This window comes from Dendropsophus ebraccatus, chromosome 1 (genome assembly GCF_027789765.1).
Source record: "Dendropsophus ebraccatus isolate aDenEbr1 chromosome 1, aDenEbr1.pat, whole genome shotgun sequence".
Lineage (NCBI taxonomy): Eukaryota > Metazoa > Chordata > Amphibia > Anura > Hylidae > Dendropsophus > Dendropsophus ebraccatus.
Window position 1 is genome coordinate 63,271,408 of NC_091454.1, and position 27,568 is coordinate 63,298,975.

General features: G+C 41.6%; 1 protein-coding gene across 4 annotated transcripts in view; it reads left to right on the plus strand.

The window, feature by feature from the left end:
* Positions 1–12,317, plus strand: part of SH3RF2 (SH3 domain containing ring finger 2) — an 89,808-nt gene extending 77,491 nt beyond the window's left edge. Inside the window, exons 8-10 of one of the 4 annotated variants that reach the window (XM_069971947.1) lie at positions 5,866–6,095; positions 7,613–7,956; positions 9,495–12,317. In XM_069971947.1, the coding sequence (XP_069828048.1) occupies positions 5,866–6,095; positions 7,613–7,956; positions 9,495–9,806 (886 nt within the window). In that variant the 3' untranslated portion in view covers positions 9,807–12,317. The remainder of the gene's footprint in view (positions 1–5,865; positions 6,096–7,612; positions 7,957–9,494) is intronic. The other 3 variants (XM_069971963.1, XM_069971955.1, XM_069971969.1) reach the window with 3 other exon arrangements.
* The last annotated feature ends 15,251 nt before the right edge of the window (positions 12,318–27,568 follow it).

Below are 27,568 nucleotides of genomic sequence, written 5' to 3' on the forward strand. Positions count from 1 at the left end.
TATTAACAAACAAACAAAAAAAAAACTACAATCTATGGAGTACCATGCCAGATGCACCGTGTTAAGCTACTGGGCTTTAAATAATTACTAGTTTACAGGGTTGTTGCATACATACAAACCCTTTACCTAGAAGACAGCCTGGTGATCAGCTGATCACTGTAGATTCTGTAACCTTCAGCAATCAGTTGTTAATGCTAAGAGAATTTCTGCTGCAGCAGCAATGGCATAGGGCGATTCAGTATTGAAAGCTTACCGTACAAATGTATAGACAACTATGTAATGGATGGACCTGCTGAGTAGGCTGGAGTGGAGCAGCTCTTCGATTGCCCCTTTCCTTTCTTGATCATAGAGATACCTCACAGGTTGAGTGGGTGACCTCACTCTTTGACAATGGGGCATGTGAAAAGGCGCTGTCTTTGTGAGGTAACCTGTTTTTACAGATTGTGGCTGGGTTCACACTACGTATATGTCAGTCAGTATTGTGGTCCTCATATTGCAACCAAAACCAGGAGTGGATTAAAAACACAGAAAGGATCTGTTCACACAAAGTTGAAATTGAGTGGATGGCCACCATATAACAGTAAATAATGGCCATTATTTTAATATAACAGCCGTTGTTTTAAAATAACAGCAAATATTTGCCATTAAATGGCGGCCATCCACTCAATTTCAACATTATGTGAACAGAGCCTTTCTGTGTTTTCAATCCACTCCTGGTTTTGGTTGCTATGAGGACCTGACATGAGGACCAAATACTGACTGAAATATACGTAGTGTGAACGCAGCCTGAGTCTGCAAGCACAGAGCATAACAACACTTATGGGAGTTTTATATTCAACATGGGCAATAACCAAACTATCGAGCAACATCCCCACTTAATCCATTATAAAAGAGAAGACAGCATAAAAATGAACAGCATAACTTTATATATATGAACTAGGGCCATCTTGTTCTCTTGGTTAGAGGGAACCTTAATTGCCAGACGCCTACCAACAGGCATTATGGAATTACAGTACCGCAAAGTCACAGAAGTGACTAGCTGACTGACCAGTACCTTTTCTTGTTGACTTATGGTAAAAGACAAGCCACTTTGTCTTGGGGCAGGATGTCACTTGTATGCTTTTACCTTAGTGGGAATTTAAAGAAAATGCCAAGATGAACAGCACGTCTCATTGATTTTATCTCTTAAACGTAAAATAAAATAAAAAAACACACATATAAAAAAAATGAAAAAGAAATAAAAGATTGTGGCACTTAGGTCTGTGGTTATAGTCTCTATAAAGCCAAGGTAAATATGTTATGTAACTAGGTGAATGTCAATTCGGTTTTTCTTAACATTAAGTTGTTAAAGTTGGAAAAAAAAGATGTTATTAAATTCTAATGATTGAATTTCAGTTCATTCAGGAAAGGTGGATAAGATTTTTCTTTGTTGAATAGTGCGTGGCAGAATGAATGCCTGAATTGCTAGTTGTTCAGATACGTCTGTAAATAACGCCTATGCCTTGTCAGACGTAGGCTTGAGTTAGAGCAGATGATTATGGTTCTTTGCTTTGTTTCAGTCAGTTACATGTGGATTTGCAGTGTCAAAACAGCAAAGAAAGCTCAAGTTTAGTATTTAAGATCCATTTGACTCAAAGGACCTTTTTTCCCTCATCCTACATTCTTGCTAAGTGATACATAATTGATGAATCATAATATGAACTACTAGAACTATTCTCTTTTGGAAAAACTCATGTAAATTAAACAGGGTTATCCAGGATTAGAAAAACATGGTCGCTTTCTTCTAGAAAAAGCAACACACTTGTCTTTAGTTTTGGTGGAGTTATTTGTCTCCAGTTGTGGTGGAGCTACTGCACCAGACAGAGGAAAAACGCACATGCTGAGAACCTAGTTTTACTGATTTACAAATCAATGCCGTATTGGGAAGTAGATTTGACAAAAGAGGAATATCATAGCACTCCAGTCCAATTAAAGTATTCAGTGATTTATTCACCCTTGTAGGGGTAACATTACAGTTCAGTGACAAAGCTTTTTTTAACCCTTTGAGGACCAGGCCCAAAATGACCCAGTGGACCGCGCAAATTTTGATCTTTGCACTTTTGTTTTTTCCTCCACCCCTTCTAAGAGCTCCAGCACTTTCAGTTTTCTATCTACAAGGCCATGTAATGGCTTGTTTGTTACAGGAATAGTTGTACTTTGTAATGGCGTCTTTCATTTTACCATAGCATGTATGATGGAATCCCAAATATATTATGAAGATATAAATAGGTAAAATCGTAAAAAAGAATGCAATATGGTAACCTTTGGGGGGTTCCTGTGTCTACGTAATGCACTATATGGTAAAAGCGACATGATACCATTATTCTATAGGTCAGTCCGAACACAACCATATGCAGGTTTACACAGAGTTATGGGCATTAGATTTCCGGTGATACGTTGATCCAGGGATTATTCTGGTTGCCATTGGAGTCGGGGGGAGTTTTCTCCCTGTGGTGGGGCAATTGTCGTCTGCCTCATAGGGGTTTTTTCCTTCCCTGGATCAACACGGTAGGGTTTCCCTAGGTTGAACCTGATGTACTCTTGTCTTCTTTCGACCTTATTTACTATGTTACTATGTTACTAATGGTATATATTTTTTTTTTGGCAATTAAATATTAATAAAATGGGCCTATTGCGATGCTTACAACAGTTTTATTTTTTCACCTACGGGGCTGTATGGAATGTAATTTTTTCCACCATGATCTCTAGTTTTTATTAATACCATATTTGTGAAGATCTGACATTTTGATCACTTTTTATTAATGGCGCTTGTTATATTTTAATAGATCAGACAATTACGCAAGCTACGGTATATTATATGTTTATTTATTTTTATATGTTTTATTTATATAATGGGAAAGGGGGGTGACTTGAACTTTTATTGGGGGAGGAGCTATGAGGTAGTGTAATAATGTTTATTACTTTTTTTTTACAAATTTTAAGTCCCTTTGGGGGACTTTTACATACACTTGTGTGATTATTCACACTGATCACTGCTATGCAATAGGCATTAGTGCAGGCTTAGTGAGCAGATTGCCGATCGGACTGCACGGAGGCAGGTGAGAGACCTCCGGCGGTCCATTTCAATGATCGGGACCCCCGCAGTCACACTGCGGCGGTCCCGATCTGTAAGTCAGAGGAGACTTCCCCTGTCACTTACACTTAAACGGAGCGGACGTCTAAGGAGTTAATGACATGCTGTAGCACGATCGCTGCAGCCTGTCATTAACGTTGAGGCGCCGGCTGCTCACTGCTGCCGGCCCCCACCTGCTATGAAGCGCACTCCGCTCCGGAGCACGCTTCATAGCTCAGGACGTACCGGTAGGTCCAGGGTCGTCTGGGCATCCAGGGCATACCGGTACGTCCTTGGTCATCTAAGGGTTAAAGTGTCCCTGTTATAAATTTCAAATCTAAATCAACAGTAGATGTGATGTAAAGCAAGTTTGCAATATAAAGTCATTAATTTTTTTTTTTTTTATCATGGAAAACACGGCACTTCCTGTTTTCTCTCAAAGAGTAAGAAAACAGGAAGTCCTGTGTATCTCGGGCCATCTGAGCGCTCACAGAGAGAAGGCAGTCATGTGATTGACGGACACATTGAGCCGTGACTCTCTGTACTGGCTGGAATTCCTGTGTTTAGTCTGTTTTTTTCAACCAGCACAAGTTAGAAAATCTGCCTTCAGTAGACTGGACCTGGATTTCTGGTAAGTTCAGCTTTGTTTTACAGCATGATAACAACAAAAAGAATAATGAATGTATATGACAAACTTGCTTTATTTCACATCTACTATTGATTTAGATTTTGAAAGTTATAACGACAGTGACAGTTTAAATAAAGATATGCACAAGGTGACTCATATACACACAATAGATTAATCTCATAAAGAAGCTAATTAAAAGTAAATGTCATTAATAAAGACAACATAATCAAGTACAATTAGTGTTTCATATATTGTACATATATAAGTTATACAAGAAATCTCAAATATAGCTCAGAATTGTCAATCTGTGCTGTTATATAGCTATTTACTCATGGGTGAATAAGAAAGCGGAGAAAGGTGTAAGTGACGTGGATCTACATACATCTCTGCATGGGAATGGTTTTGTTTTTTCTAAGAGAAGGACATAATTGGTTTTTTTTCCATTCTAGATCAATGCTGTTAGGTAATAAGGTATTAAGAATGCATTTTCTTACAACCTCTCTTAACTTCACCATGTTGCTGTATGAAAATCATGACTACCAAATAATTTTTTATAGACTATAAAGTCATCAAATCCCCATGTTTAAAGGGGTAGTGCGGCGGTAAAGAATTATTCACAGAATAACACACATTACAAAGTTATACAACTTTGTAATGTATGTTATGTCTGTGAATGGCCCCCTTCCCCGTGTCCCACCACCCCCACCCGTGTACCCGGAAGTGTGGTGCGCTATACTCACCTGTCACGTGCCGACACCCGTCTCCGATCTTCATTCAGTGACGTCTTCTTCGGCCGGCCAGCGAACAGCTCCGTCTGTTCCGAATGCCGGCCGCCGTCTGCAGCGTCATCCGATGCTCAGCCGCGATTGGCTGAGCATAACTGTGCTCAGCCAATCGCGGCTGAGCACAGTTGTAACGCGGCGGAGGGGGGACGGGCGGCAGGTATTCGGCCGTCCGTCCGAAGATGACGTTTGGCACAAAATGGCGGACGGCCCTCGACACTGGGTTGCGTAATATACTGGGGACCTAATACTGGGTTGTGTAATGCACCTTTTGTGGTGTTCTGACTGTAAATTCTAACTTAAAAATATTGAACTCACACCCATGATAGGCCACACCCCACCAAGAACACACCCACAACAAGCCACACCCCTTTTTTACCGCTAAAGTGTCCTTAGGGAAAAAAAATGATGGCAACTGTGGATCTATGGTGGCACAGGGGCAGTGAGTGGACCCTGCCTTGTTGATTTTGTACTGGCACATACAAATTAATTCAATAAGGACATGAAGCCATGACCCCCAAGCATTTATTTGCATTGTAGGAGCTAACTGTTCCCTATAACTACCATATAACCGGATCCGTTACTGGGCCAATCCATCTCAGTTTTGAATTTTAGAAATTTTTTAGAGGGAAACAAAAAGAAATCCAACAGCACCTTGGAGATTTTTGCTGATAATGGCCAGCAATAGGATAAAGGATGCACGCAGGTATGCTCACAATCCTAGGTATAAGCTTTACAAACTTCAAAAGAAAAGGTTTCCCACAGCATCCAGAATGAAAGTAGTGTGTTTATTCACACATCAGGGTACACAAAAAAATGCAATGTTTCGGCCTAATGGCCTTTGTCAAAGGCTTGACAAAGGCCAGTAGGCCGAAACGTTGCATTTTTTTGTGTACCCTGATGTGTGAATAAACACACTACTTTCATTCTGGATGCTGTGGGAAACCTTTTCTTTTGATTTTTTTAGAGGGGAGTCTGAGTTTAGAATGGAGCAGCAAAGAAAGCTGAAACAAACTATGGAGAATAGTATATATTGCAAAGTTTCTTTTTTGTATGTGCCCTATCGATCTATGCAGAATTTGTTGTATGTACGGTGACCATTTAATGCAAGGATCAATAGCATCACCTCTTCTAACAGGGATAGGGAACCTTGGCTCTCCAGCTGTGGCAAAACTACAACTCCCATCATGCCTGGACAGCTAAAGCTTTGGCTATCCAGGCACAATGGGAGTTGTAGTTTTGCAACAGCTGGAGAGCCAAGGATCCCTACCCCTGTCTTATAATGTAACTGGGATCTAGAATATGTTCTATGTTTTATTCTTATCATTCTTTTCATTTCTCAGCAGAAAATCCCCCAAATATCCTGATCCAAGGCTCTCTTCTCATCATAGCAACTGGATTTCAAGCAATGCCTCAGTCTCTTCACAGGGCAGTGTGTCTGAAACTGGTGTAACCAGACCTATCAGGTCTTTCTTTGTGCCAACTGCTGTAGTGGAACCAGTGAAGAAGAATTCACCTAATTCTTCAGCTCTTGTACCTACTCTTCATCGAAGGCATGGCAGCTTCAGAAAAAGTATGTCCTAAGTCTGACACTGAATTTCCATATTATTCATCACTAGGGTATTCTGCCATCTTTAACTGAGGTTTTATCATTCCAGTTTTATGTTGTGTTTCTAGGTTAACATACATGATGGTGTTCATATTCTAACTTCTGATATCACAGTACATCTGATTATTGAAACAGACAGACAGTGCGGCAGCTGTGTCGTTCACTCCTTGGCCATATATCCATAACAGCCAATTCCGACAATGTAAATCTATGAGGCTACAGTGTCGGAATTAGTGGCCCGCTAGGGAGTGGATTGTGCTGCTGCCATGCTCTCTCCCCAGCTATATCTTCTAATCAGTTGGTCTTAGCAGTGAGACCCACTGTGATCTATAACTTTTGACATGCCTCATGACATATCACAAATTATTTTTCATGACAGGCACTTGTGTTTCCTGGCTACAGATAGCTCATCAGTCACTGATTGGTCGGCTACTGACACCCGGCACCTCAGTGATTAGCTGTTCTGTGCCCACACTATACAGTGAATGGGGCCAGAAGCGGTTTGTCCCCATTCACTCTGTAGAGATAATTGCATCTTGAGCATGTTCGAGTCCGATCATTCAGCATTTGAGAATCGGTGGTTGAAGAAGTTGGATGCAGCCCTAGGGAGTCCAGGAAAACATGGTACAGCTATAGACTTACATGTCCCCTGCAGCCGCGTCGGTAGTAAAGAGGCCAGTGACTACAGGCCAGTTAGCTTGACATCTATAGTAGTAAAAATTATGAAAACGCATAAAAAAAGCATAATAAATCACCTAAAAATCAATAATCAGAGGGTCTGTAATGTGCCTGTAAGTGACCTAAGAGAAGGTTTGGTAGGTAAAGTTTGTCTGTTTGCTGATGACACAAATGTGTTCAATAGGGTTGATATTCCTGGTGGTGTCGGTACTATGGAAAATTATTTAGCTTCACTAGAGAAGTGGTCAGAGTTATTGGAACTGCAGTTCAATGTTTCCAAATTAAAAACAGTGTACTTAGAAAGGAATGGGACAAAACTTTATGTGGGTCAATAGCCTCTTACCTGTGCTGTGTATCAGCTGTTTTACTTTGCTGTCCTACAGTGTGAGGCAAAGATGCTGCAGCTGCATTCCTTCTCTCTTCTGCAACCCCTGTCCTTCTGCCCATCTACAGCCTAAGGCCCTATTACACAGACAGATTATCTGACAGATTTTTGAGACCAAAGCCTGGAATGGATTTGAAAAGAGGAGAAATCTCAGTCTTTCCTATATGACCTTTTCTCTGTTTATAGTCTATTCTTGGCTTTGGCTTTAATGATCTGTCAGATAAATCTGTGTGTCTAATATGACCCTTCCTTTTTCTGTTTACTTATGTATTTGAACATGTACAAAAAAACATTTCGCTTTCTCCCAATAGGATGTATTACACTTTTTTTTATATTCACATGTGCTAAAAAAAAAAGTACAACAATAAGTACAATTTAAACTGGGTTATTTTGACATGCAAACTTTTTTTTCTCCTAGGTATGCCTCCCCAGAAGAATGTACAAACCAACACTCCAACGCCAGCTGTGGCCACCTTGAGCAGACCTTCATCAGGAATTGTTCAACCACAGCAGATTTTTATCAATGCTGCTTATTCTACCGTAGGAGCCAGTCCTGATATCCGAGTGAGGCCCATGTCTGTGTGCGATGTTGTGCCTCTCTCCAGTAGACCAGTGGATTATAGGAGGTACTCTGCTGCAAGTTCCATCGCTTTTGAGCCCAAAGAGTTCCCAATTAAAATGGATTCACCATTAAAACCACCAGCCTCTGCTCCTCCATCTATACTGGTGAAACCAGACCCAAATAAAAGTACTTCTGACAAGGTAGCTATTATAAAAGTGTCATTACCTTTAATAAATAGAAGTAAACATTAAATTGTCCAGAATGCTTATACATATGATGTTTTCTATTTAATTAATAAAGCAACAAGTTCAGTAAAAAGGGGAGGGCACTTACCGGAATTTGCAATGTTTCTTTATTTCAACATGTAGTAAAACCTTCGGCGACACATGTCACTGTTCAGCAGATGCCAAACCACTTTACATATACAACATAAACATGACGGCCATTTCGCACGCATGTTTGAATAAAGAAACACCGCATATTCCGGTGAGTGCCCTCAGCTTTTTACTGAACTTATTGCTTTCATAATAGGACTATTCTTTAGGTGCACCTCCGTTGCACTTATTTGCAGTCCCAAGTGTGTAAAAGGCCCAATAACGCATAGCATAACAACCTTGTGGACAACAAGAGTAGTATTCTGGTGGTATTCTAAGACTTTGTTTTCTATTTAATAAATAAATATATATATATATATATATATATATATATATATATATATATATGTGTATATATATATATATATACACATATAATAGAAATTAAGTCTTATTTCCATATTCCACTATTAGGGCATGGGTAGGTAATAGATGAGATCCCCTGACTAAGACCAATTTCTGCAATTCAGGCAGTCTCTCTACTAATCTGTTCACTAGACAGAGGTTACTGGGGGTGCCTAACAGTGCCTGTCACCTATAGACTAATATGGGATCTCTTTAATAAATATATATTGTGACCTTTTCATGTCTTACCCAAACAGACTTAATGATATTGAGGTCAGGGATCATCACTTACAGGAATCTTTGTTTTACTGTACTCTAAAAATAATTCTTAGTGACAACTGTAAATTTGGGGTAGTTGTTCTTTAGCCCAGTACTGCATTTGTTAAATGAATGCTTATGATACTTGTAACAAATACATTTTCTATAGGGCCCAGTCTATGGAAATATCATAGTCTACTATTCTATCCCATACTTCTTTTTTATGGTAACTTACATACAGTATACCCTCCTCTCTTGGCCTTCATCTCACTAATGGAAACCTATTCCAGCTTCTTACTGAATCCTGAATAGATACATAACTCTTTCTCTCTCTCTTTCTCTCTGCCCTTTCCATGGTTCACTACAATGTATCAGTGTAGACAAAATGTCAGCCCATAGCTGTTTATTTCTCAGGGTGTAGAAGTTTAATTTCCCTGGATTTAAAGGAAGGGACTATATACTTGTGTAAACCTGGACTTAAATTAAAGACCAGGTACAGTTTAATTAAATTTCTAAAAATGTACCTTTCTTCATTTCTTCATTTTAGTTAGTTATTAAAATGGTTAGAAGCACTCAATATGACATACGTGTTTTGAATTGAAAATTGCTCTTTTCATGAAGCCTTTCCTTTGAAATGGCCAAAGGTCATGTCATTTAAACATCCTCCAGCCTTATGGTGTACCTCACCTTAACTTACCGTAGGTAAGTGCAATATACTTTATCTTATTGAGTATAACAGTGAATCATTTTCTTTTGTTCAGCAGGTGAAGACTGTGAGGTTCATGAATTTCAGTCCACCTACACTGAAACGTCGGAATTCTCAATATGATGACAAACTGGATCCAGCCAGGCCGGATAACACTTCCACATCAGACGCTGTGGTGGCTGTACCATTAAGACCAAACCTTAGCTCAGCTCCACCAGCAGAAAGTCGAAAAATACAGAAGGTGAAGAATACTTGCAATGACCTAACTCCACAATCAACCTTGTCCTTTCCCAACAAAAAAGCCCTATGTGATAACTCAAATAGGTGGAGTGCAATACATCAAACCCAGGATGTCCTGTCATCTTAGTGCCTCTGCGTTGATTTAACTTGTGCTCAGCTTTTTTCCTTCCTTGGCACCTTAAATTAGATTTTGTGTCTGAGAGTTTCTCTATAATTTTCTCATCAATCCATTTTGTCATTTGGGACAGAGTTACTATGACAAACAAAGGATCACTGACACCTTCAATTATGGATGTCTCTTTTACCCCTTATTCTTATTATCAAGACAGGTTTGTGTCAGACATCCTGTCATACTTTTTGCCATATGAAGATATATAGTGGATATTTTTGACACATTGACTGGGTTATTTTTCTCTTTAGGAAATAAGGTCACTTACTCAACAAGGAGAAAGACAGAAACTAGTTTGATGTTCCCTTCCCTAGCTTGAAGCTGGACATTTAACTCTTTTGGCTCTTTTGCCTGTCACTTTTATTGTATATAATAGGTTTAGATTTTTCAGTGAACTTTAAAACTGATTGTTAACTAAACACTGACTTTAATGACTCTATACAATTGTGTAATATCATGTCTCCATGCTTACACTATGCGATGACTAAGGTCTGGTAAAGTGTATGGACAGCTTCCTCTGATCTGCTTTGCATTCAGAAGTCAGGCTGGATTGACATGCAGTGATTTCTCCTTATCAAATCACATATATCATCAAATGATACAACCAGACCCTATATTACTACAATTGAAGTGTGTAATTTATTAAAGCAATGGGGACCTCATTAATGGGGATCGCAGGGATTTATTCTACTACAATGATATCTCTATTTTTTTGTATATCTCTATTTTTCTTGTAGAGCAATGAGCAGCTTAGTCTAAAGTAACAAACAGTATTTGCTTGTATAGTACACTTGGCATGTAGGTTAGTTCTCTTTTTGGTTCTCAACCCAGTCCACTAATAAAATGTCTTCCCATATACAGTATATGGCTATGTTCACACAACTTATGTTTTGCATTAATCACGGCCGTTGTTGTAATTTGTTACAACGGCCGTGATTTATACAAAACATACGTTGTATTGAAATGAATGGAATCCTGGCCGGCGCGTATACACATAGTTAGGGATGGTCCGAACCTGCCGAGGTTCGGGTTCGTATGAACCCGAACGCTCGGCAGCAGATTCCCGCTGTCTGCCCGCTCCGTGGAACTCGGTTCGGACCATCCCCACACATAGTATATGCTCTGGCTGGGATTCTATCCAGTCGCACGGAAAACTGACATGTCAGTTTTCTTCGGCCGCTATTCATTGAATAGTAGCCGCACAGAACATGTCAGTTCACACACTGTATTCATTGTGTGCATCCAAATTCACCAGAAATGAAGGTCATCCAGCCGGTACTGCAGTACAGGCTGAGATGATCTTCAGTAACACCGGCCGTTCTTTGACCCGGCCGGGTCACAGAACGGCCGGTGTTATACGTAGTGTAAACCCAGGCTACAGCTGTATGGAAACATACAGGAAAAGGTAAGGGTTTTCAGGGTTTATAGATTGCTAGTTATGTTAACCCCTTGGCGTTATCTGCTGTATATATATATATATATATATAGTAGATGCAGCCATTGAAGTATATAAAGTGGGCTCAGCAGTTTAGCTTGCTTTATACATGGAGGGTGCCGGCTGCTATCAGACGCTGACACATACTGTCAATGGCCTCCATCAGCAATCATGCTGATGCCAGTGACTTAATCCCCTAAATGCTATGTTCAATAGCAATCACAGCATTTAGGAGGTTGTCTAACCAGTGTCTGTCTTGTCAGAGTTCCAATCTGCACCCCTGCAGTGCAATCATAGGGTGTTAATTGGCTGCCATGACATGGGGTCTTCTGAAGGCCTATGTACCTGCTATGGTAGATCTGCTATCACAGCATGGAACAGCCAGGTGGATTGCTGATTTAGCACTTTAAGGCAATGCAATAGGATTGCATTGAATTGCATAAGTAAGTCACTGAAAATACGGTGTAAAAAAAAAAACTTAAAATAAAAAAAAATAAAAAAATATATTAAAAAGAAAACTAGTAAAAATGTATATTTCCCTCTGCTCCCCATTTCTCATTTTTCACATAAAAAAAAAACAATAAAAAAAATATCAAAAAAGGTATTGTTATGTGGTTATGTGTGGTAATGTCCAGTCTATTACAATATAATGTTATTCATCCTGTACAGTGAACAGGTAAACTCCTTTTTAGGATACACTTGGCTGCCCCTTTTACACTAAAACACTGTAAATTATTTGTATGTTTTACTCCCGTCTGAATGTAATATGCGACCTTGTAGTAGAATCAGGAGCTGCATCTAAGGCCACATAATAGTGTTGACTACCAGAAATCTATTCTAAATATGCTGCCGATTTTATTTTTAACGTGCACTAAATATTTTGTTACAATTAGCTTTTTATCATTAGTATGCTCTTTCATGTATACTATTTATAATTTTCTCGAGATCATAAAAATCACATGAATTTACAGATATGAATGTATAGTAAGTCTGTTATCTGTACATAACTGCACATGTCAGTATTGACTTTTTATTTTAATAAATCGTAGAATTTTGAGATATAAGTTCATGATTGATTTTTTTTTTCTCATTGCTTTATAATTTGTGTGGAGCAGCATAAGTTAGCATATGTCAAAAAGAAAAATTACCAAATAGCATTACTCAGCCAGCTGTAATGCAGCCATTGTGCATCCAGGAACCACTTTGTGTCGGACTGACACAGTGGTTCCTGGTTGTACAACCAGAAAGTACCATGTAGCCCCAGCCTAAGATGTGATCATTGGCCTGAATCGAAATGATCATATTCAACAACATTGTTAAAAGTGACATTGGGTGAGACACTTCCAGTACTATTATCTATGGTGTCTCAGAAAGACCTGCCTGCTCAGCCAATTATTGACCTGACATGGGATCCCACTGTGGCCATTGCATGGCAAAGCTGCAGGTCCTACTGGGACAACTTGTCTCAGAAACGAGAACAATTGGTAATGATGAAGAATCAGAAGGCACTGAAAGGACACGGTAGGTGAGTATAACTTTTTTTTTTTTTTACAATGTATCGACATACTGACCAGGATATAAAAGAATTTATGATAGTTAATAATCCCTTAAACCTTTCTCTAGCAGAGATACTGATAATACTAAGCAGGATGATGGTATGGCGATGGTATGTGATTTAAAGGTGATATAGGTGAGTATCATTTCTTTTTTTCTTTCTGATGCAAACCATACTGTAATAGGCATAATTTTTTTCTTACACTGTTTCATAATTGTTATTCATATACACCAATATTCTGCACCAAATACTTATGGTACTAATCTTTGCTAAGTGTGGCACTGCCATGGTGAGTTGTTTTTAACGCCCCATAGATACATCTTTTTGAAATCTCTTGTACACATCCTAGAACAGGAATAGATATGGCTCATGTTTTGTCATTTATTGAAATTTTCTCTTTTTTATAATCTACATTACATTATTCTCACCCAGTGATTGGGTCCTTTCAACATTTGGTTCAGAATCTGCACCAAAATTCTGACAGAATTATCTTTGTGTGAATATGACCATATACATCTTAAAATACTGAAGTTTTTTTTTCTTTCATGGCTTCCAACGTTATAGTTGTTCATAGCTTTTACACATGGGAATGTGCCAACTACTTTGACTGTGGGTATTGCTTTTTGGGACAAAGTACAGTACATGGCGCCAGTGGCGGATTAACTGTACCCTGGGCCCCGGGCTGTCCACCCAACCTTGCCCCCCCCCGGTCAATCCGCCCACATTATAATCCACTACTGCCCCCGCCAATGCTGTCCCCAATAAACACTGTCTGCCTCCCCTAACTGCTGGCCCCAATAAACATAATGTTTGGTCCCTTGCTGCACAGAGGATGTCAGGAGAGGAGGGGGCTGATCTTATAGGGGAGGTCACAGCAGCACAGAGGATGTCAGGAGAGGAGGGTGCTGATCTTATAGGGGAGGTCACAGCAGCACAGAGGATGTCAGGAGAGGAGGGTGCTGATCTTATAGGGGAGGTCACAGCAGCACAGAGGATGTCAGGAGAGGAGGGTGCTAATCCTATAGGAGATGGTCCCCCTCTTCCCCCTTATAGATGGTCCCCCTCCCTTATAGATGGTCCCCCTCTTCCCCCTTATAGATGGTCCCCCCCTTATAGATGGTCCCCCCTTCCCCCCCCTTATAGCTGGTCCTCCCCCCCCCCCTTATAGCTGGACCCCCCTCTTCCCCCCCCCTTATAGCTGGTCCCCTTTCCCCCCCCTTATAGCTGGTTCCACTCCCCCCCTTATAGCTGGTCCCCCTCCCCCCTTATAGCTGTTCCCCTTTCCCCCCCTTATAGCTGGTCCCCCTTCCCCCCCTTATAGCTGGTCCCCCTTCCCCCCTTATAGCTGGTCCCCCTCCCCCCCCCCCCGTTATAGCTGGCCCCCTCCCCCCCCCCTTATAGATGGTCCCCCTTTCCCCCCCCCTTATAGATGGTCCCCCTTTCCCCCCCTTATAGATGGTCCCCCTTCCCCCCCTTATAGCTGGTCCCCCTTTCCCCCCCTTATAGCTGGTCCCCCTCCCCCCCCCTTATAGCTGGTCCCCCTTCCCCCCCCCCCCCCTTATAGCTGGTCCCCCTTTCCCCACCTTATAGCTGGTCCCCCTCCCCCCCTCCACCTTATAGCTGGTCCCCCCTCTCCCCCCCCCCTTATAGATGGTCCCCCCCTCTCCCCCCCGCACCCCTTATAGATGGTCCCCCTTATAGCTGGTCCCCCTTTTCCCCCCTATAGATGGTCCCCCTCTCGCCCCCCCTTATAGCTGGTCCCCCTTTCCCCCCCTTATAGCTGGTCCCCCTTTCCCCCCCTTATAGCTGGTCCCCCCTCTTCCCCCCCCCTTATAGATGGTCCCCCCTCTCCCCCCTTATAGATGGTCCCACTTTCCCCCCCTTATAGCTGGTCCCCCCTCTTCCCCCCCTTATAGCTGGTCCCCCCTCTCCCCCCCCCCTTATAGATGGTCCCCCCCCTCCCACCCTTATAGATGGTCCCCCCCCTCCCACCCTTATAGATGGTCCCCCCTCTCCCCCCTTATAGATGGTCCCCCCTCTCCCCCCTTATAGATGGTCCCCCTTCCCCCCAAGCAGATAACACAAAAAAAAACAAAAAACAACACAACTCACCTGCCGTCCGTTCCCCCGTCGAGCCTCTCTCCCTCTGCAGCCTCTGGCTGATGTGCGGCTGCCGAGGGTGTCCCGTCCTATCCCCGGCAGCGCGCGCATCAGAGAGCTCCCCATGCGCCGGAAGTCACAGCCACAGGCGCACGGGGAGCTTTCTGATGCGCGCGCTGCCGGGGATAGGACGGGACACCCTCGGCAGCCGCACATCAGCCGGGGGACAGTTCACAGTGGCGGACTATAATGTGGGCGGCGTGGCGTGGGACCCCTGGAGCCTCGAGCCCCGGGCGGCCGCCCAAACCGCCCATATTATAATCCGCCACTGCATGGCGCCTAGTATCAGTCACAGGTGAATAACTGAGTTTTTCACCATCTAATATGTTATCTGGCTGTTCGGACCAGTATTGTGAAGACTTCATACACCTTCAGGCTATGTGCACACTTGGTATGAGACCGGCCGTTCCGTGACCCCGGGCGGGTCACGGAACGGCGGGTCTCTGGCCGGATGATCATATTTAAGTACCGGCTGGATGATCTTTCCGGCCGCGGAGCTCTAATGCGGGCGCATCAGCGTGCGCCCGCTTTAGAGCTTCCCATAACCCACAGTGAAGCGAGCAGCCGGAGCCGCTCGCTTCACTGTGTGCACTGACAGGTCTTTCTGCGGCCGGAATTCACTTAATTCCGGCTGCAGAAAACTGACCTGTCAGTTTTTTCCGGCGGCGTATGGGATCCCGGACGGAGTGTATACGATGTGTGTACGCTCCAGGCGGGATCCCATTGCAAATAAGGCATTGTTCCACACCACAAAACTACAGCCATAGTTCTGCGGCGAGAACTACGGCCGTAGTTTTACGTTGTGTGAACATAGCCTTAGTCACAAAATATTGCACAAAAATATTCCTGAGCATTCCAATGACTAATACTTTCATGCAGCAATTCCCACAGAAAAGTAAAGGAAGAGAATTTTAAACAGTTAATTGAGTATTTTATTACGCATACTATGGGCATAAGGAGATTTATTTACCACACCCTCCTTTTACAATTCTGTTTGTGTGCTAGAATTTCGCTCAGCCCATTAACTCTCAGTCTAATAGTTCCCCTACGTGTCATTATTCAATGGTCACATTCCATTGAGACTTAATGAAATTGTAGAAAAGTAAGAGATTCATGCTTGCTTGAAGAATTGCATTAGCAGAAACATAAAGAAGATATATGTGTGTGTGTTCCTGAAGCCAAATAGAGGGAAATATACAGAGACATTTGCTGTCATGCTGTCGCTGATTCTCCAGATTTTATTTTTGTTAGCACCTGACTTCATTTCCCGGAATTTATGGGATTGTTTGTGTACAATGGTCTCATCTCTGTGATATCATTATTGTTATGACAGATTAATATTGCACTTTACAGGGTGAATTTCTCGTCTTCAGATCAAGTTAAAACTGTTTTTTTTCAGTATATTTCTTATTTTGTAAAAATCAACAGACATTTAGCTTTATGTTGGGAAATACTTCCGTCCAAGGAAATTGTTGTTTTTTTTTTAAATAGGCTTGACTAGCTGGTGTGTAGGGGACATATGTGACCACCTCTCTGCGTCAGGTATTAAGTAGATCCATGTATTGTAGCCCCTTGATACCTTTAGACATACATCTATTTTAAATAACTTATTATATTGGGTTATTATATCTATTGTCTGTGTTTTTTTAAAGAGTATACAGTGGTGCCTTGGATTACAAGCATAATTCGTCCCGGGATCGTACTTGTAATCCAAATCCACTCTTAAACCAAAGCAAATTTTCCCTTAAGAAATCATTGAAATGCAGACAATTGGTTCCACACCCCAAAAATAATAATTTTTTATTTTGAATAACATGTACAACAGATGAAACAAACAATGAGAAACAGCTGAATATGTCATATTATAAGTTACTGTACAGCATAGCAATCAGCATGTGTAGTATAATGTATAGTAAGTGCATAAACCTATAAAACAGCAGCAGTTTGTAGATACATAATGGAGATGCATATAGAATAGAATGTGGTCACATGATAGCAATGGGGAAGGGGTGTAATTAGCATGGGCTAATCAGGAAGTGAGAATCACAGAGCTGTGCAGGAGGACAGTGACAGAGACTTTTCTATACAGCAGTGTGAATGCAGGCTTACTATACCTGCAGTGTGTATAGCTGAGTGTGAGTGCAGGCACATATTAGCAGGAATGGAGAGGATAAGGGCACAAGGGCTGATAGAGACAGCAGGGAGCATAAAGGAATGAGCAGGGCATATGTGGGCACATAAATAAATGCAGCACTCTCTGTCTGGGGAGAGAGAGGTTACAGCTATGTCCCCTGATGTACAGTAAGCCCCAGCCTGAAGTGGATCTGCCAAGATTAGGAAGGTGAGGGAGACTTCCTGGGTCAGAGTACAGGGCTGTAGACCCCGCTATGCAGACCATGCCCCTCCTGCACTCCCCCTCCCACCCAGTACAGGGAGCTCTTTTTTATGATAAATGTTTTATAAAATTTTACAAATTACATATAAAGAAACAGGTAATTTTTGTTACCAAACTATGCGGAACAAAGTGTGAGTTGTTACAGGGACATACAGTCAAGAACTACAAACCAAAGGCAAACAAGGCTTGCAATACAATACAATACAATACAGTACAATATATCCTGCAGTACACGCTAAGTAATATACGGTACTATCATATAGAACTAAGAACGAGTATGTACAAGTATGAGTAAGTATGAGTATGAGTGACGTTGGATCAGAGTGGGGTCCCTAAGGAAGGACTATAGGCGTCGATCTCCGAACTTCATACTGAGGTCGTTAAATTCAGAGTTTCACTTCACAGTGGATCAGGCGGGGCCTCAGGTATTTGGCAATGTGAGGAGTTGTGAGATGAGTTGTAGTCTCTCCATTTTACCCATCTATCATCTATTTGTGCAAAAGAGTTTAGACAGTGTGCAATAGCTAACTCCATCTGATAGTTATAATGGACTGTTGCTAATATTTCCTCTATGCTAGGCATATCAGTGCTTTTCCATTTTTTAGGAATGCTGTTGCGTGAAACCAATAGGATTAAATATCAACCAAAAAAACGCCCCAAATCGTCCGTCCTAAACTTGTTTATTTTTGGCTTGAACCTTTTTGGTCTGATATTATATAATTGTTAGCACATTAATATTACACTTTGGATCTTATCCACATTAGTTTTATTGCTTTGTAGCACAGAACTTTATATATTTAAATTATACTTGGTTTCATCTGTCACCTACTGGTATCTGCTTGCTTTGACACACATATACATATATATTTATATATTTATTATTAATATGTGCAATATACTACTATGTAATTGATTTGTAAATACATGTTATTTATTTTGACTCATGTCCCCTCTCCCCATTTTTTGTGTATGGTACTGTTTCTTTGTTTCCATTTTTTTATGTATTTTTTAATCATGTAATAATAAAGATTTATTGTGATATATTATTTATTGTCCAGCAAAACATTTCTTTGGGATCTTTTAAGGTGGATTCCTTTTCTCTTTATGTGAAACCAATAGGATGTGTAAAGCAACAGTTCTGTCTGAAATAGGCCAGTCTTCCAGTCTAAGTCCCAAAAGGGCCAGTCCCGAGGTCCAAGCGACCTTCATATGCAGAATGCGTTCTAAGAGAGAATGTATTTGTTGCCATAGTGGAATGACCCGAGGACAGGTCCACCAGATGTGTAGTAACGTTCCTACGTCTCTTTTGCATCTCCAACAGGTTGGGGATGAATCTGGGAAAAATTTTGATAAACAGTCAGGCGTCATGTATCATCGGTAGAGTAGTTTTCGGGAGGATTCTAGATAATGCATCGGGAAATTTTTGGGACCGATCCATAGATCTCCTTCCATTGTTCTGGGGATATGTTTATGTTGTGATCCCTCTCCCATTTTTTATAATAGGGAATAGCAGGGGGATGTGATTGCAGTGCCTGATATGCTATAGAAAGTCCTCTAGGTTTTAATGTGGTACTCATGAAGAACTGCTGAAAAAGTGGAGTAATGGATTTGGTAGAGGGGGGTGAGGCTTATAAGACAGTGTCTGTTCAGGGAGCTCTTAAACCAAGGCGATGCTCTTAAACCAAGTTACAATTTTGAAAAACACTGAGCTCTTCTTGCAAAATCCAAGTTACTCTTAAACCAAGGTACCACAGTTTAGCAAATTATTTAGTTTTCTTTTTAGGTTCTGTACTTTTGTTAAAGCGACTCTATACCCACAATCTGTCCCCCCCAAACCACTTGTACCTTCAGATAGCTGCTTTTAATCCAAGATCTGTTCCGGTGTCCTTTTGGCAGGGGATGCAGTTATTGTCATAAAAATAACTTCTAATCCCACAGCGCTATGTCTAACGGCCGGGGCTTACATTTGTAAATGCATTAGGCTGGCACCACCTCTCCGTCCTTCCTCCCCACCCTCCTCATCATTAGGAATGATCGAGGAACATTTACTGCTGTTTGAGCTTTGCACAGGTGTATTAACGATCCAGCCCATGTTCATTATGTACACAGGAAGCAATCTGCCTGGAGCATTCCTAATGATGAGGAGGGCGAGGAGGAAGGACAAAGAGGTGGTGGCAGCCTAATGCATATACAAATGTAAGCCCCGACCGTTAGACACAGCGCTGCCGGATTAAAAGTTGTTTTTATGACAATAACTGCATCACCTGCCGAACGGACCCCAGGACAGATCTTGGATTAAAAGCAGCTATCCGAAGGTACAAGCGGTTTGGGGGGGGGGGTTAGATTGTGGGTACAGAGTCACTTTAACCCTTAGACGACCCTGGACGTAGGGTTACGTCATGGAAGTCTGTCCCCAGATGACCCATGACGTAACCTTACGTCCTGGGTGTTTCTCCCGCTATGAAGCGTGCTCCGGAGCGGAGCGCGCTTCATAGCAGGTGGGGGCCAGCTGCAATCAGCAGCCGGGACCTCACCGGCAATGACACGCTGCAGCGATCGCGCTGCCGCGTGTCATTAACCCCTTAAACGCTGCGATCACGGCGCGACCGCGGCGTTTAAGTGTAAGTGACAGGGGGAGTCCCCTGTCACTTACCGATCGGGACCCCCGCAGTGTGACGGCGGGGGTCCCGATCGTTGAAACGGACTGCCGGAGGTCTCTCACCTGCCTCCGTGCGGTCCGATCGGCGATCTGCTACACTGAGCCTGCACAGGCAGGCTCAATGAGCAGATCGCCGATAACACTGATCAATGCTATGCCTATGGCATAGCATTCATCAGTGTAGAAATCTAAGTATTGTATGTACAAGTCCCCCAAAGGGACTTCAAAAGTGTAAAAAAAAAAAGTTCAAAACACTAACACACTACCCCAAAGCCCCTCCCCCAATAAAAGTCTAAATCACCCCCCTTTCCCATTATATAAATAAAACATATAAAAATGAATAAATAGATAAACATATAATATACCGTAGCGTGCGGAATTGTCCGATCTATTAAAATATAACAAGCGTCATTGTGACCGGTAAACGGCGTACACGAAAAGAGGGGAAAAAGTGCGCAGATTACCGATTTTATGTTACATTATATATTAAAAAAAATCAATAAAAAGTGATCAAAACATCCGATCTTCACAAATATGGTATTAATAAAAACTAGAGATCATGGCGGAAAAAATGACACCATATACAGCCCCGTAGGTGAAAAAATAAAACCGTTATAAGCGTCACAATAAGCCCATTTTATTAATATTTAATTGGCAAAAAAAAGGATTTCATAAAAAAAAATATATATAACATTAGAGAATCTGTGTAACCTGCATATGGTTGTGTTCGGACTGACCTATTGAATAATAGTGTCATGTCGCTGTTACCATATAGTGCATTACGTAGACACAGGAACCCCCCAAACGTTACCATATTGCATTCTTTCTTACGATTTCACCTATTTATATCTTCATAAATAATATATTTGGAATTCCATCGTACATGTTATGGTAAAATGAATGACGCCATTACACACTACAACTATTCCTGTAAAAAACAAGCACTTACATGGCTTGTAGATAGAAAACTGAGAGTGCTAGAGCTCTTAGAAGGGGAGGAGGGAAAAACGAAAACACTAAGATCAAAATTTGCGCGGTCCACTGGGTCATTTTGGGCCTGGTCCTCAAAGGGTTAAAGGGAAACTATGTCAGTGAAAAGTATAAACATCCATAAAGATCTTCTACAGAATACATTATATTTTTATTGCGCTAACTACTGAGCTTTAACTGAAGCTAAATAATTTATCTGAAAGTCATAAGCTGCTTTATTTCCTCCACATGGCTTGTAGCTAAATATGTCTCTCTGCATGAAGTGATTGTTTATGTATACAATGATCATGTAAATGATCTCCCGCTCTTTATTTCTACTGGTCTGATGCATAAAAGAAACTGCTGAAGCAGTGTTGTCAACCCTGTCTTTTTTTTGCCTATAGTTAAATAGTTTTTTAGTTCTTTTTTTTACATGCATTTGAGTTCTGCCATCAGAAAATTAGTTTTTGTTTTGTATTTTTTTCTTTGCTCCTATTCACATAAAATATATCATGTAATGTTACAGCTGTCACATTTCCCGATGAGACTATGCTTCTGGTCATGATTTAGTTGTGTGTTTTCCTTGTACTAGTCTGAACTGTGTCTGATTCTAGTATTCACTGTGTGGTGATCAACAGTTTTTTTACCACAACGTCTGGTTTCTTTTGCTAGCCCTAGTGCTGGGATGCAGATGGTTTAGGGTGGTATTACACAGGATGATTTTTTGGCGCTAAACGATCTTAAACAACCGCTATGACAAACTATCTTAATCGTTCACCCTATTACGCAGGAAGATGATCATTACTTACGGTCGTTCTTGCGCTCGTCCTTTCTTGGCTGATAGACTAGGGAAACGAGCAAACGACACGTTATTACACCGAAGGATGTTTGAATAATTTGATAACGACTAACAATAAAAATAGGACCAGATTCTATCGAACGATCAATGATTTCTCGCTGGTCATTTAATCCTTGCCTGCTATTACACGTAACGATTATTGTTCAAATACGAACTAATGATAATCGTCCCATGTAATAAGGCCCTTTACACTTGCCTTCACCACTCATCTTCCTTCCCTGCCAGTCTGTATTCTGTGTGGTCTGGGTGTCAGAAGGCCAGTCCAATCATGCTCTGGAACAGGACTCATACATCTCATAAGAAGTCTACTTGTGCTTTTGGACATCGCATGTGATAGTCTCCTATAGCTTGAGCTGGCATTTCATATTGGATTGCTTGGAATTCGGACCTCTATGCCTGTTCTTCTGACCTCACTTTGCCTGCTGTTCTTGTACCATTTTGCTACCTCCGTTTTGACCTGTATCTGCCTGACTATTCTTCACTATGTTTGTCTGTCTTGCCTTGTTCTGTATTTCACTTGCCTAGTAAAGGGAACTTCGCCCAATTGTTGCCGACCTGATTAGGATCGGGCTGGCAAGGACAGTCTTGGGGGCCTAGCACAAGGGATCACACTGCCTGTCTGTCCCTCTCTTTTATCCAGGCATGGGTTCCCTTACACACTGATCCTTAGACGGTGAAATCCCTGCCTCGAACTCCGCTTGGCATGGACATGTAGAGTCCGAGGCGGGGATTTCACTTGGAATTTCCACCTCTTTTCCTCAGTGTGAACACACCCTCATAGTCTTGAATGATGCTGCGTTTACACGTAACGATTATCGTGCGAATTTGTGCGATAACGATCGAATGCGAATGGTAATCGTACGTGTAAACGCAGCGAACGATCAAACGACGAACGAGAAATCGTTCATTTTGATCTTACAACATGTTCTCAAATCGTCGTTCATCATTCGCAAAAAAATTTGCAGATCGTTCCGTGTAAACAGTCGTTCGCCGATTTAACCAATGTGTAAGATAGGCTTAAGCGATCGCAAAACAATCGCAAAACAAATTTTCCGTACGATGTATTGTTCCGTCTAAACGCTGATCGTTATGGGAAAAAAAACGTTACTCTGAGATTGTTAATCGTACGATTCGTGTAAACGCCGCATGACACTCATTTATCTCAGCTGAAGTAAACATTTCCTGCTGTACTTACATCAAGTTAATAAAACTAAAATTAAAAAAATGACAGATTCCCTTTAGTTAAGACACATTCTATTGAGAAGCCTATAGAGAAAAACAACTGGAAACCACTTTACTGTCAGCATGCTTCGTATGGTTAAAAATGTTACAAACACCAAAAAACACCACAAAATCAATGTATAAACTTTCATCTGCAGGGTTTGGATCCCAAAAGGCTTGTACAGTAGCTATACACCATGGAATATACTGCTACATGCTTTATGTGAGAACATTGCATTGAAATGAACCAATGTTGCTATTAGGCATAGTAGGTGTTAAAATAAATATAAATGACTCTTTGGCAATTATATGTTTAATGAAATCATTTACTGTGACCTACAAGTAAAAGTATTTTAATCATTTTTTCATCATTCTGGATTATGTTTCTATGACAACATAAAACGGGAGCAACTCAAGCCGCTACACTGTGTGCAATGTTCTCATTGTGGAGTCAACTTAACCATACACAGTAGTTCACCCTATCACCTTCAAGATAGAGGCCCCCGGTTGACAGTAATGATATTTAACAACACATTGATATTATACAGCAGGCTTTGCCCTATGTTGATTGTTAAGCAGTAATGACTTTTATTGGTATATAACCTGTTGTTTCCAGAAGATAGATAGATATATATATATATATATATATATATATACATATATATATATTTTTTTATTTTTTTTTTTCCCTTTAACATTTCTCTAATACATTCTTATTCAGATCCCTTCATGTACTTTTTGTTACAAGGATCTAGACGTGGATTTGATATTGGTGCCTAAGATAGACATGTATGTTTTCTATCTATGAATGGGTGAAATCTTCTAATAAGGAATAGGAGATCTTTGTTGTTTCACTAGCCTATCTGGTCAGAATTCTTGGTAGAAGAACAGTAATGGGGTTAATGTCAATATACCTGGTAGTGGTGTTACCCCGCTGGGGATAGTAGTAGTAGGAGGAGGTAGGACCCGGGTTGCCACTTGCCAGATGTTATGGTCACGGTTATGGCACGAGGGGAGGTGGCCAATCCACCGGAACCTGCCCCTGCGGGACCCCAGATTCTTCGTTGCCCTTAGTCAAGGCACCAATAACTAGACCAATGCCAGGGTTCAACAACGGGAGTTGTGCGTTTATTGAAACGGCAAATGCTAGTAGCAACAGTCACTTTGACAGCTATTGGGGTTGCTCTGGCAGCCGGGGAAGTCACGTGATACTAGGCCGTTTGCATCACCACACCATGTGACCAACATATAAAAATCAATATACATAAGACAATACTGAGAATACAAGGGATGAATACTGGGGCGACATAAACCAAACCTTTGCAGTGGCCACTAACCTTTCCACCACTATAGAAAATATATATATGAGTATTGAGAGAAAGAACCTTTCGTGCTGGGACACTGCATACCTCCCCACTAGGAATGAGCCAACCTCGGTGAATCAGAACTTTGAGGGACACACAGGAGACATAGATCCTGTTTGTGACGCCACTTTTCATGGGGTGACCCCGCTGGGGATAGTAGTAGTAGTAGGAGGTAGGACCCGGGTTGCCACTTGCTAGATATTATGGTCACGGTTATTGCACGAGGGGAGGTGGCCAATCCACGGGAACCTGACCCTGCGGGACCCCAGATTCTTTGTTGCCCTTAGTCAAGGCACCAATAACTAGACCAATGCCAGGGTTCAAAAACAACGGGAGTTGTGCGTTTATTGAAACGGCAAATGCTAGTAGCAAGAGTCTCTGGATGCAACCAGGAATAGGCAGAGTCAAATACAACAGAGCAGATGGGTGGTGCTGCAATAGGCCGTAATATGATAGTGACGCTGTAGTTAGGGAGATCTTTACGGAGGATCGGAGTAGTAGTTTCCTTGAGAATGATGCTGGGTATAGCAATAATGAGGAGGATACTTGCTGTTAGCAATGAGACTGAGGAGATGTACCCAGATCTTGAGAACAGACGAGAATCTTGAGAATAAGCCAGGTCTGGACTGGACCGGCATACGTTTTGGAGATAATGAACTGAAGAATACTGAGCAGCGGCCTTCTCCCTGAGGAGCAGCAAGGTAACACACCCTTCCCTCTTGAAGGTAGAGGGAGAACTGACTGACCCCAGCCAAAAGCTCGACAGCTATCGGGGTTGCTATGGCAGCCGGGGAAGTCACGTGATATTAGGCTGTTTGCATCTCCACACCATGTGACCAACATATAAAAATCAATATACATAAGAGAAGACTGAGAATACAAGGGATAAATACTGGGGCGACATAAACCAAACCTTTGCAGTGGCCACTAACCTTTCAAGCACTATAGAAAAAAAAAAAAAAATATATATATATATATATATATATATATATATATGAGTATTGAGAGAAAGAACCTTTCGTGCTGGGACACTGCAGTAGTTCAGATCAAAATAACTGGTGGGTTTACTCCTGTGTCCCTCGTGGCTTTAAACGCTGAGTGGGTTTCTGCTGGTGATCAGTAGTAGGAATAATGTTACATACCAGTGTGAACTCACCTCTCTTGGCCCTAGCATCACTGTGGCTGTACATTCATGTTCTAAAATGGTTATTTAATGGAGAATTTATTAAAGCAAACCCATCTGGAGAGGTCACAGATCTTCACTGAAGCATAGGATTTAAAAGGCTTTTTCAGTTTTAATGGCTATATGTGCAGTGTTGTCTTTCATATATAGATGTGTCCATCCTCACCTGCCATTTCATCAAGGTCACAGGCAAAGACAGGCTCAAGGATGCAGGCAGGTCCATTTTAATACACTGGTGGGCTCAGTGCAAAGACCTCAAGAGTGCCCCCTCCCCCCCCCCCCCCCCCCCAAATAAAGTTTAGCTTTGGCACTCCAACTCTAGCAAATCTTTCAGAGACAAAATTTATTCAATTAGGAGATGAACACAATCCATGTGGCATCGAAGCTTATGGAACTGTGGCGGATTCTGGTGATCAGAGTCCGGGGAGAGATGGGAGGATGGAGGAGGTGAATGATTGGCGTCAGGAGTCCCATAAATATACATATACTCCTCTCCCATCAAAATCCTAAAACTGGGTAACCACCAATATGGCTGCCACTGTGACTTGTCACTTAGCTTTCTTAGAGACCTGAATGATAAACTGTGATGATACATCCCCATGAGGATTATTAAGATATTCGGGGTTTAGGAAAGCTGGGTAGGTGATCCTGGGGGTAACCCAGCTTTTCCAGGTGTGGATATGGAGTATCATGGTGTGATGGATAAAGAAGGGGATGACAGATATGCTTAAAATGAATTATACTACGCAGATCCTGTCATCTGAGAAGCTGAGGCCTATAATGGTAGTCACTCTTAAGAGTCCTAACAGGTAACTCTGACAAGGTAGCCCTGAATGGTATTGCTGCTCCCCCTCCCCCACTGCTGCCAGCGCTGCCACCACCACCACCACACACCAATAAAAACTACACCAATTACAATAACAGTTACATTACTCACCTACTGTATTTGCAGAGCATGATGTGAGGAGAATCCCCTGCTTGCAGAGGCGTGGCAGGAGCATGGCACTTCTGCAGCAGCCATACGCATGCATCCAAACAAGTGCTGGCCTTGGTGATGTCATATGTCGCAGGCGTCCAGGCAGTGGGTGGTGGTGGGGCCAGGCCATGGAAGATGATGGAGGCCAAGGTTGCTGTCATTGCAGTGTCGGCAGGCCGCAGGTGGCAGGTGGCACCAAAACATTTGTGGAGATGGGGGCCCTGTCAATGTCACCAGAAAAGTTTTCTAATCAACTGGTCCCAGAAAGTTATACAGGTCTGTATATTACTCAGTACATTTTTTCCGGTGCACCACTTTAACTACATATGTGTGGTTTGCATTGCAGTCATGTGTCCTGTACCCATATGTAGTGTTATGAGATTAACTGCGGTCACATGTACATTTAGATTAGGATTACAGTCTAGGTGTGGGGTTTTGTGCTTCCTTTTACCTTATTATTACACCGAGTTATTAGATTTAAAGTAGTATAAAGTAAGATATAATGTAGATATAAAGTAGTGAGTCACATTAATAAAGTCCAGCTATTAATCTGCAGAGGATGTGCTAGATGGAAGCTCAGTATGCAGATGCTTGTGCCATTGTATGTTAATGTTTCCAGAATGCACTTCAGTGCCTTTTGCTGCCACCCTTAATGACTAACTGCCTACTGTAAATGAAACCATGGCTAACACCCTAAAGTAATTATAAAAAAGTATTGATTTATAAGAGATCAGTGTTGATACATTTATTTAAAGCATATAACGCTAACCTGTCTCTGACCTGTTTTTTTTGGCATGATAACCACATAAATTCTATAGAATTCCTAAAATTATATTTAAAAAAAAAATATACAAGAAATAATTCAAACTCGTAGTTGCAAAGTACACAGAATTTAAAGAGTCACTGTCGTATTTTTTTTTTTTTGCAGAAATCAATAGTCCAGG